Source organism: Salvelinus namaycush, chromosome 5 (genome assembly GCF_016432855.1).
Source record: "Salvelinus namaycush isolate Seneca chromosome 5, SaNama_1.0, whole genome shotgun sequence".
NCBI lineage: Eukaryota > Metazoa > Chordata > Actinopteri > Salmoniformes > Salmonidae > Salvelinus > Salvelinus namaycush.
Genome location: NC_052311.1, coordinates 52,697,897 through 52,709,640, shown reverse-complemented (window position 1 = coordinate 52,709,640; position 11,744 = coordinate 52,697,897). Strand labels below are relative to the sequence as shown.

The window sequence follows — 11,744 nt, the reverse complement described above, 5'->3', positions numbered from 1 at the left end:
CTCGGGGCCCTGACCAGCCATCTTGGGTCCCTTTCCTGCAGAAGAAGCTGGGGAGAGAAGCATTCAAACATGGAATGAGACCCGTGTCCTCGAGTCAAGTGACTCAATATCCAGGCAATAATAAATAAAGCAAAAAATCCAAAGTTATTACACTAAAACCATAATCAAAACTTATTCTGCTACCATATTACATTTGACCAAAAAGTGCTTCCTTACCTGTGGCGGTAGCCAAACATGAGGAACAGAACACAGAAGAGGATACATGCCATGCCAGTGTGGATTCCCACCACAATGCCAGTCATGGACCCCTCGTCATCCTGCTTGCAGTTACATGGGCTCTGCCCACCTGGACAAACACGCACAAAAATGGGTTTTGTTAGTGGAAAAGCAATAGAGGGATACACATACACACTCATTAATGCTCGCACAGACACGCATAAGTGCCACGACTCACACCATCTGTGGTGTCAATACAGCGATCTGCTTAAATTCTAATATAATGAGGCAAATACTGTGCACTAATTACACCCAGAAAGAGTTGAAAACAAAAGTACACAAAAAACACATTCCCTTTTCTTGTGTACTTGACAAACATCTGTGCAGACACACACTGAGATGTTCTTTCTGTGATCTGAAAGATTAACTAAAGAGATTTACATTACATTTACTTTTTCATAATATAGCTGACGCACTTATCCAGGATGAGTATATGTTTTTACATATATCCTCTGACTAGGGTTGCAAAGCTACTCGTAATTTACCAATGTAAATTTGGTAATTAACAGAAAATATGTGGCAATCTATGGTAACGTTGGTAATTTACTGTATACTTGAATAGCTTACAAAAATAAATATGAATGTATAGTATTCATTTCTTATATCTGTGTCCATATTGTCCATGGGTTCCTAGTAGAGAGACTGTACGGTTCAAGAGAAAATAGCTGAATGAATGAAAAAAGCATCTAATCAGCAACGGCATTATTTTCAATTAACTCTGCAACTCTTCCAACATTGACTCTTTTCACATCTGCCGCCAGTCTGACGCCAAAACATTGACAGCAAATACATATTGAAATAGTAAAATAAATAGAAGTGTGTCAAAAAATATATAAAGGATATTTCATATTAAACACTAATGGTATTCACTAGTTGATGGTTTATATTTAGGATAATGTTTTACAGCTTCGTCATTCAAATTATTATTATTTTTTAAATCACCTTACTTAATGATTTTACATGTGACATTGCCAGAGAGAGGGCCACCGATAACTACAGACATCTGTGATAATCTAAAGTACCCAATAGGCCCACTGGATGTCTTTTTATAAATTACATACAATTCTTGAAAGTTACCAAAATTCTTGTAGGTAACTGGTAAACTTTGAAAGTTTTCAGTAATATACCCTCCATTTCCAACCCAGGTAGCCTAGCGGTTAAGCGTGTTGGGCCAGTAACTGAAAGGTCGCTGGTTCAAATCCCTGAGCCGACTAGGTGAAAAATCTGTCGATGTGCCCTCGAGCAAAGCACTGAACCCTTATTGCTCCTGTAAGATGCTCTGCATAAACTATTCAAATAAAAAATGTACCCCCTGACACATACTGACTAGACAGCATCATTGCTCCACATTGTCACCTGGTGTAGTATGTTAGACAGTACCATTCTACACTGACAGTTACACATAGGGTCCTGGTCCTAAATCAGCTTAAAGGTCAGTGTTTGTGTCTCACCAGAGCTAGTCTTGGCGCTGGTACCACTCTCAGCCAGTGAAACCAGACGCTTGTTGGCAGCACCGTCCCCATTGCCGTTGTAGGCCACCAGTTGGATCTCATACACAGCAGCGGGTTCTGAAACAGAGATGGCCAGTTAGGAAAATCAACCATAGAAAGCAACACCCTAATACACAGTTACATTCATTCCATTTCAAAGGTCCTTTTGGTACCAGTACCGGCACTCTGCATTGTGAAAATGTCTGCTTTGTGTGAGTCATTGCAATCTGAGACCCTGCAGTGACAGTGGTTAGTAGTATTCTGCCTCATCACTGACCTAGATGGGAGATGGTGTGGGTGTTGATGTGACCGGGAAACGCTTCCTGCCCCTGGAAGTTGGGCTGGGGGACCTCGCGGTAGGACAGCTTGAAGCCCTCTACCTTGCCCGACTTACTGGGCAGCTCCCAGAACACCTGCATGGCCGTCTTGTTCAGCACCTTGGTGAAGAAACTGGGAGAACTGGGTACTGTGAGGAGAAAGAGGGGAGGGACAGAGAGGATGAGTAGATTAGCATACAAATTGAATTCCAAACATGAGAAGACAGATAGAGAAAAGGGAAAGAGATGAGTGAGGCTTCGAATAAACAAACTAAATGTGAAAAACTGAAACAAGGAGATTTTACAGAAACAGGAAAAGATAGAAAAGTGAGAAAAATTAAAGAGTTGGACAAATAAAAATATAGGTGCAATAGAGGAACATGAGAAATTAGGCACTCTGATATGCAACTGCTTATCTCCTCTCATTTCATGATGTCTAAATGACGTACCGCCCCCTAGTGTTGTAGCCACCACAGTGCTGGACTGCTGGCTGGCTCCCAGAGGGGAGTAAGCCTTGAGGTAGAGGGAGTAGGTGGTGGCGGGCTCCAGGGTGGTGAACTCATGCTGGAAGGTAGTCTTACTGACAGCCTCCTGCAGCTCTCTGGTGTCTGGCTCTGGAAGGGACAGGAAACAGGAAGTGAGGTCATCATCTTTGCATCTTATGACAGCAAGGTATTAAAAAGAGGCAGTCTTGTGTACTACTGGAGTATTAGATGCATAAGAGTCAGCAAAATAATTATCTTCAATTCTTCATATGAATGACATAAAACAGCAAAAATATAAGATTCACTTTGGACAATGAAGTTGTATTATAACAGCCTCCTTACCGCCCAACATGCGGATGTGCAGCACATATCCGATTATGCCGTCGGTGATCTCTGGAGCGGGCTGGACCCATGTGAGCTGTAGGGTGGTGGGGGACAGGGCCGTGGCAGTCAGGTCCTGGGGGGCCTCGGGCAACTCCGTGGACTGGGTGAGGGCCAGGCGGGCACTGGCCTGGTTGGTGCCAGCACTGTTCTCAGCAATACACTGGTAGATGGCCTCGTCTTCAGTGGTGATGCGCGTTACCGCCAGCGTACTGTAGAGGGGGGGTGGGGGAGGTGGGGGGGGGGGGATATTGTTAAGAGTTGTAGTGACTAATAATGATGGTGTAATGAATGTATTAATAACATTACTTACTGTTTCATTTGAATCTTATATTTGCAGAATTAAAAGTAAATCTAGATGAGTAAAAGCATACTAACTACTGTACCTGTTATTGTTGGTGAGCTTGACGTTGTCACCAGGCGTCAGGATTTTGCCGTTCTTCAGCCAGATGAGGTGAGGCTCGGGAACTCCCTGGGCCATACACGTGAACACTGCACTGCTCCCTGCTGGTCTGGAGACAGACTGTGGCCACTGCAAAAACTCAGGAGGAGCTGGGAATAAAGAGAAAGAAAAAGAAAGAGAGTGAGCTTCTCCTATTTCGCTACGTGCTATGTAATTAATGTATGTGATGAAATGTTCCACCATCTTCTGTTGTCTCAAAGTCTGCTTGGCAATATCTACATTATGTAGTTTATTTCAATTTCATTTAAATGAGAGGGGTTGCGGAGGGAGATGGATAAGGGATGAGATACTGCTTGCTATTACAGGGCTCAGTGGCTGCTTTGACTGTTCAGTGTTGCCTATGTCTTGCAATTACTATAAAGCACAGTAGAGGGCAGCATAGATGTTTCAGCAACGCACTTGACACAGATGGACTTGATATTATTCTGACCATTCTGGCTGTGAGACTAAAATGAGACTAAGATAAACTTGCCAAAATTATGTTTGGGATAATGGACAGTGTACGAGAGATACAATCTTGATTTAAATTCTAGGGTTTACTCAATATTTTATATACCCTGTTTGTGCTCAAATTAATATAGTTTAGGCGTCGAATGTTACTCAAAGAACTTGAAAAGGATGAAATGTCATTCTGTTTTGTGTTTTATGTGGTCAGGATGAGTGTTTGCCTCTGAATCCAAATCCCCAAATAATCCACAAACAAGAAGAGCTACCACATCTCCAACAAGATAAGAACATTAAGGTCCAGACTCGGACGCCAACTGAGCATATGCCAAAACAAGGAGTCCAAAATCAAGTTCATTATCCATGACAGCAGCATCTCGTCCCCAAATTAAAGCGGTACCCCTGTCCGTCCCTCTCGTGACACCCGAGTGGAGAGGGAGACAGAGAGGGGCACAGAAGCAGTCTCTCTGCCACAATGGCATAATGTCTGTGTGCAAAAACCTGAGGCCTCGCCCCCCTCCACACGCATCTCATTGATCTACTACTTCCCCCACCCCCCTCGTAAAAATTAGCCTGCTCACAAATCCATTGTCAGGACTCTGGGAAAAGCAGACCAAGAGGAGAGGGAGGTGGGGTGGGGGGTGTAGGGGTGAAGGGGCTGGGGGCATGGGGGGTTGGGGCGGCCATCAATCAATGGCAGGGATGGATTTTATTTCTAACCAGGGCGCTGGGCCTCAATCTCTTTGCATTAACAAGGGACAGGAAAATAAAAGATGACATACAAGCTGGGCCTCTAAAGCTTGTGGACCGAAAAGATAAACATAAATACTTGGTTTAATCTTGTGGAGATTTGAGGATATTGAGGAGATATATATCTGTTAGGGTTCCCAGGGTAGCAGAACTTGGATATGACAACAAATTGTGCTAAACGTTTTTATATTACCACAGGAACATGTTTAGTCTGCCTAAAAGTTTTTCTTCTGTCGTCTCCCTAACAGAAATCCACCTGAGAGCAAAGCATAGGGCCAAATATTGGTTTAAGGAAAATTGAAACAGTAAGCTGCCATATATGGCCCTCTAGACATATCCATCAGCAACGAACTGTCCAATTCCTTATGCCTAGACTGACAGGAGTACTCCAAACAGTCTAGAATAAGTGTTTAATAAGTGTGTATTTCACTTCAGCTCCAGCAGTGTGGAGAGCTGAAATTGAGTTAGAGTAAACCACATGGTGGATGTGTGTGAGAGCCTGGTGACAAAACGGCAGTCAGGGTCATTGTCATTGTCATTCTGTTTGCAGAGAGAGCTCCCCAGCTGTCCCAGCCTGCCCCTCTGCAGAAGGGACCGAGGGGGTAGAAAAGAGGTGGGAAAGGGAGACTGTGGTTAGGGTGCAGGTTTGCTGGTTTGCTCATTTGAGAGCAAAAAAGATGGCTCCAATTGTGAGAGTGAATGGGGGCTGCTCCATACTACTGCATTTGGGGGAAGGACAGGTAATGAATCTACCCTCTAGCATCCCTCTCTCCTGTGCAAGAGTGCACTTCACACTTGGGCGAGGCCATTTATTTAGAGTAGAGATGCATTCAAGCCCTGTTATTTCAATGAGGGTTAGTGGTTCCTTTTGTTTCAGTGAACTAGAGGAGAAACCTGCAGTGAATGCTTTTCTTTGGGTCTGCCTGTCCCTCCGTCTAGATGTTTGCCTACCAAAGGTGTGGCTGGACTATATAGAGTTTTCTGTGTTCCTGTACGTTGCTGTGACTCTTATTGAATACAGCAGACTTCGGCATCCTGGTCATACACACATTTAGGTCCTCAATCATGAAAACCAATCACGGTCATAGATTGGTTTTCAACTGTTTCACATCATTTCTCATACAGAACTATACCGAAATATATTGAACTATCCAGAAATATACTGAATGTGCTTCCCTCTCTGTAAACCTGATTGCAGTGTCATCAGAGCAATACAATGAGTTGACCATGACCATGGCTAAAATCGAACACAACTTCCATCATGACAAAGTTCACGACACATAGGTCCCAATTAAACACCACATGGCAATTGTGAATTGTCCTAACTTCCCTGGAATATTATGCACATTTTCAGAAGGTGTGAATGAAAAGTAACTCTCAGCTCTCCCTATGCATGAGGATGCTAACCAAAAGCCATGGGAATGGCCTGTAGGCCTACACATAGATGTCCCTTAGAATAAGCTGTTTTGCAAACACACAATGGCTGTCATGTCCCTTTGTGTCCTGAGCCCTTCTGTGTGTCTGTCTGGCACTCGGTGGCCTCTGTCCCCTGAACTTGGCCTTGCCTGTGTCTGTCGCCTGCAGCTGTGACAAAGACAAGTGTCCCCACAGGCCAGGGAGGTGGAGCGGGGACCGTCTCGCTGCTCTATCAAGGCCTGCCAATCATAGGCCTATAGCACCAAAACCCCCATCATAGCCCCACCCCTACCACCAAAACTCAAACACCACCCCCAACCATCTCACGCATAATTTCCTTAGGGCCTGCAGGGAGAGGGTCAGGGGTGGGAGATCAGAGGTGATCCCTCACTCTGGCATGATTACTCTGCTCCTCCTCCTGCACTTGGGGTTTGCTAGCACTGACTGTTTTATTCTGTTTCTATATCTTGTTATCTTTTTTCAGTTCTATGTTTTACAATTTCTTCTGTATCTGTTCTCCCTATATCTCTCTTTTTCTCTCTGTCAACCTACAAATGTAGGATCTTAAATTGATCACCCTGTTGCAGAAAAACTTTCCTGCAATGCACTTGTAGTGTATTTGGGGTTAAAAAGGCTTCTTATGAGGCTTGGTTGTAAGTTCCACTTTAATATTTCAGACTTGATTTTCCCCTTTTTTTTATTTATTATCAACCCCTACAAAAATGTCCATTAATTCTAATCCACATAGTAATTCACATTTCCTGTTGCTGAAGCATTATTTTCCTTCTGTAGCAAACTGGCTCGAAATAAGATCCTACATCTGTATTTCTCACTGTCTGTTTTCTAATTTATTATTTTAAATCGTCCCTTACTCAACCTCTCTCTGCTTCCCTGTACATTATATCTCTCCTTGCTGTCTATGAGTGTGTACAGTATATCTCTCCTTGCTGTCTATGAGTGTGTACAGTATATCTCTCCTTGCTGTCTATGAGTGTGTACAGTATATCTCTCCTTGCTGTCTATGAGTGTGTACAGTATATCTCTCCTTGCTGTCTATGAGTGTGTACAGTATATCTCTCCTTGCTGTCTATGAGTGTGTACAGTATACTGCAATACTCCATTTCTGTATGCCTTTGTTTCCCTTCTCTCTTTTGTGTTTAGTGTATGTGTACATGTCCCACTATTTCTATATTTCTCCATGCATCTTTCTCTCTCTCTGTCTCTTTCTCTTCCCCACAGATGGTGGCTATGCAGCCATTGTCTGACTGTGGCCTGCATCTGTCCTGGTCAGGTGGTCCCCTGGTGCAGCCAATTTATGACCCCCAGCAGCCAGCACCCCAAATTAGTTTTGGGGAGGGGGGCAGAAGGCAGACGCAACCAGGGAGATGAGGTCTGAAAGGGCATCCCATAATATGCAAAGCCAGCCCAGACTTCATAAGACCGAAAAGGTCTGCAGAAGGTAAAGGCTGGTCAAGTAGAATCAGTGAACTTAGGAGATTTTCAGGCACATTGAGGCATATGGTATTTGACATGAGATATCAAGGGATTGAGTTAACTAGAATTAATATGGTATGTTTTATTGATGTTCGATTTGGGTATAGCCTGAGTCCCTGATATAGATGGTGTTAACATTATGGACTGGATTTTTGATATCTACCCCCACATTAACTGTATGAGTGGTTTTAGAAAGAGCAGCAATTTTATCCACACTGTAACATACATACATGTGTTGATCAAGTTATGAAAAAGCAAGGGAAACTAAACCGATTCATATCTGTATATGAACGCTGACTGCAATTGTACTCCTCCAAACCTATTGATGGTTTGACCTCGTTGTTTTCAATTCAAGTTATGCTCTTTGTGCCTTTTCCAACGTCAATCAATAAATTAATGAATATATTCACCAAGCCCAATAAGGGTGCTATGCCAGATCCTGATTTTGAAAGACACAGAAAGCAGATATTGATTGATTGAGTTGGGTGGCGAGGACAAGCAGACAAACTCAGCCATTAACACCAGCTACCAGTATACATTTACAAATGTGTGTACTATCGTGCCATTTGGCAGTGTATTACTGATGTACAGGAAAGTATCACCTGACTAAACACTCCAACTATGAACACATACACACACTCACTCTGAAACTCAAATTTGAGTGTGTTTGTGTTTGAGTGTTACTCTGAGTTTATATTTGTGTAAAGCATAATTGTGAGTTGAATCCATGGGATGAACCACCATTAAGATGCTATAGTATAAAACAAGGTATTATGAGCTAAAATAGATAGAGCAGAGAGGTAGGTATATAAAGTCTCGGTGAAGTAGAGGGAGGGTCACCAATAAACGGTATCTCCTCCTTCATCTTTGTCCAGCTGGAGCCCAATGCCAATAGAACATGTTGGCCAACAGCAGAACACTAAGGCCCCGTGCCATGAGGTCAAAGGTGACCAAAAGAGTTGGGGGATGTCAGTTCACCCTTAAGGTCATGGTCAGATCTACCAAAGGTTAATATAGTCTGACCTTCCTAAAATAACCCCAGCATCCCCACCATCCTCCATCCTGCTTATTACCTCTCTCCCTCCATCTCCCCATCCCTCCCCCACACCCCTCTATCTCTACCCCCCAAAACAGAGCCCTGGGAGAGCCAGGTGCTCCCCTGAGGGAGACTTGAGATTAATTTCCAAATGGACTCCCAGACCCGACTCCCTCAGGCTCTTCTGTAGATCTGGAAAGACCACATAGGTTTCAAAAAGATGCTAATAGCTTCACCTTGTCTCTTGAGTGGCTGGGTGGAATGTCTGACATGTTTTTTCTACCTATCCACTCATTTCAGATCTACAGAAGTGTTTTCTGGGTAGGGGCTAGGGGGGCATTCAGCATAGGCCTGGGATGCACTGGTCTAGGGGTGATGGTTGAGTGGTTTCCTGGAGGCTGGTAATGGTGGCTCGTAGATCTGAAAAGTGCTGTATCAACAAAGCCAATATTGCATTGTGTGTATTTGGTGTTTGAGGGTTAATGCTAGTGTGTTTGGTGTGAGATTGATGGGTACCACGACTCACCCTGCACCACCAGTCTGCCCAGCGCGGTACGCCTCATTCTGGTGCCAGGGCGGTTGGCAGAGCACACGTACACCCCAGAGTGTTGCAGGTTGGCATCTGAGATCATCAGGTTCCCCGTACCCAGCACCTGGATACCCTCCACCCCGATGGAGCGCCCGTCTGGAGGAGAAGAAAGAAAAGAGAAAGGGGGAGAGTTAGAGTGCTGAAAGTCTCATCTGTAGCAAACATGGATGATCTATTTAGCACAGAACTACTCAACAATATTAAGGCAGCATTCAGTCAATGTTCAACTACCAAGGACACATTGAAGTCTTATATCATGTGTATGTTTGCTGTCACTTCTGTAACCCGAATAGGTGTCAGAAAGGTGACAATAACAAATAGATTTTAACGGTTAGCGATAACAAATTGATGTTACGAGACAATACTCTCTGTGGTAGAATAATTTGGTATTGGGTTTGGACAGTGATGTAGGTTGTGTGATAGGGAACAGTGATGTAGAGTGAGAGGGGGCAGAACCCTACCCAGCCGACTCCAGGACACGATGGGTCGAGGGTTGCCAGTGGCGATGCACTCCAAGATGGCGGTCTGGTGCACAGTGATGGTCAGGTTCTGAGGACCCGACAGAATCACTGGCTCCTTGTAGATCCGTGGAGCTGCCACTGTAGAGACAAAAAGAGAGAGAGAGAAGACAGGAAATGGTGACAAAATAAAAAATACAGATATCAGTAAATACACAAACAGATAGGCATATTTGTTATTAGCAGATATGATCACTGACACATACAGACTCAGAGAGGACAGCTTCTCTTACCAGTGACAGTGAGCTGGGCCTCGTGGCTGTAGCGAGTGTTAGCGATGTTGGTGGCTACGCAGCGATACACACCACTGTCAGCCCGCCTTACACCGGTTATCTGCAGGATCCCTGTGGGTAGGATGGTGTACCTGAATACAGGAAAGGAGAATTATAGTGTGTGCGTGCGTGTGTGTGTGTGTGTGTGTGTGCGTGTGTGCGTGCGTACCCATGCGTTACCTGTTATCATCAGTATTCACAGCGGTTCTGTTTTTCTCCCAGGAGATGCTGGCCTCTGGGATTCCGTTCACCTGGCAGGTCAGTCTGGCAACGCCACCCTCATCCACCGACTTGGACTCTGGGTGTATGTGGAACTTAGGGAGAGCTATGTGTGAAAGAAAATAGATCAGAGATTTTAAATAGACATGTCCAAGACGGTTTTCAATGTCCTAGAACCCGAAAAACAACAAAGTCCCTGGAGACAGTTCTTTCTGATAGGCTTAGAGCAACTGCGTTTTTCTTAAATGAAAGTGAATCACCATGGTAACCCCTTTCCCTGAGGGGAGCACCACCAATCCTTCCAATAGCCATAATTCTGCTGGTTTACCAAAAATCCCCTGCACCTCCCAACCCCCAACTGCCCACTTCTGGTTTTATTTGGCCAGAGGGAGGGGTCAGGGGAGTGAGCGAATGAAAGGTTGTCCACTCAGTGGGGCGTTTAGAGTGGGGGGAGGTGCTGTGGTTATTAATGTTCAGTCCCAACTGGGGACAGATAATGGAGGAAGGGGTGGGAAGGAAGGATTAAAGCAGTCAGGTATGATTTAAAGGCACAATGTGCAGTATCAAATGAATGAACACACATGAAGAATGTCTTGACCAGCATGGGAGCCGGTTTATGTGAGATGCTATGTTCACTTCAATGGCTTGCTAGCCATTTCAAAGAGTTTACATTTAACTTCTGCATGCCATGTAATGTGTCACACATGACTCTTACAGTATACAGTATGTGTATCATCTGTCTTATGTATGACTACTAATGTGTGTGTGAGCACTCCAATATGTATATGTGTCTGTGGTGTGTGTAACTTACATGCCAGCTGAACCCTGGCCTTGCGGCTGATCAACATGCCATAGTGGTTCTGAGCAGCACAGTCATACTCCCCAGCGTCCGTCTCATTGCTCTCTTTCCTCTTCTGGAAGCTCTTGATCAGGAGAGTTCCGTTGGTCAACACGCTAGCCTTCGGCCCGGTGGGAACGGGCACTCCGTTGCGCCGCCACATCACAGAGATAGGCCCCTCCCCTTCCACCTGGCAGTCCAGCATCAGGGGCCGATCACGCACGGCGATGACATCATTGGGCTCCTTCAGGAAGGCCAGCTCAGAGGCTCTGCCCAACACTGGGTGAGAGAAGAGGAGCATGGGAGGTCAGGTACTGCTGAAGTTCTCCTCCATTCAGATGATGATAAGGATGATGATGGAGGTAAGAGGGCTGATGTAGATGACAAAGGAGATCCTCAGGACAGAATGGAGCATCTGATGACGATGATGGTGGTGGTGGTGGAGTTGATGATGAAGAGGAGGACAATGATGGAAGTAAGAGGGCTGTTGAAAAATGACAATGATGAAGATGAGAATGAGGATGATAATAATGATGACACACACACGCACACACATGCACATACACACACACGCAAAAGACTCTTAAAGCTGAACTGACATCAGGAATATGACCTATCACATACTATTACACTACTACACCAATCAATCAGTGATTCCAGTACAGAGCCTTCAGAGGGCCAGAGGTTGAATCTCTCCCTGCCTGCAGGCTATACAATGTTAACCTCAAGAAGCAGAGAAGGGCCAGGGGTGGTGCT

The 11,744-nt window shown here is 44.7% G+C and overlaps 1 protein-coding gene across 1 annotated transcript; it reads right to left on the bottom strand.

Annotated features, from left to right (window-relative positions):
• Nucleotides 1-212: 212 nt before the first annotated feature.
• On the bottom strand, nt 213-11,289 carry LOC120047648 (immunoglobulin superfamily DCC subclass member 3-like). The gene is made up of 11 exons (XM_038993193.1): nt 10,962-11,289; nt 10,112-10,256; nt 9,881-10,023; nt 9,603-9,740; nt 9,079-9,237; nt 3,336-3,501; nt 2,911-3,161; nt 2,533-2,697; nt 2,044-2,232; nt 1,734-1,844; nt 213-346 (listed from the first exon to the last, which is right to left on the bottom strand). The coding sequence occupies exons 1-11, from the start codon at nt 11,287-11,289 to the stop codon at nt 213-215; spliced, it is 1,929 nt and encodes a 642-aa protein (XP_038849121.1).
• Between the last annotated feature and the right edge of the window lie 455 nt (nt 11,290-11,744).

Coding starts and splice junctions, on each gene's coding strand:
- LOC120047648 (XM_038993193.1), bottom strand. CDS start 11,289: ATGCTCCTCTTCTCTCACCCAGTGTTGGGCAGAGCCTCTGAGCTGGCC. Junction 10,024..10,111: donor GTGAATACTGATGATAACAG/GTAACGCATGGG, acceptor TCCTGTATTCAG/GTACACCATCCTACCCACAG. Junction 1,845..2,043: donor CCACACCATCTCCCATCTAG/GTCAGTGATGAG, acceptor TCTCTGTTTCAG/AACCCGCTGCTGTGTATGAG.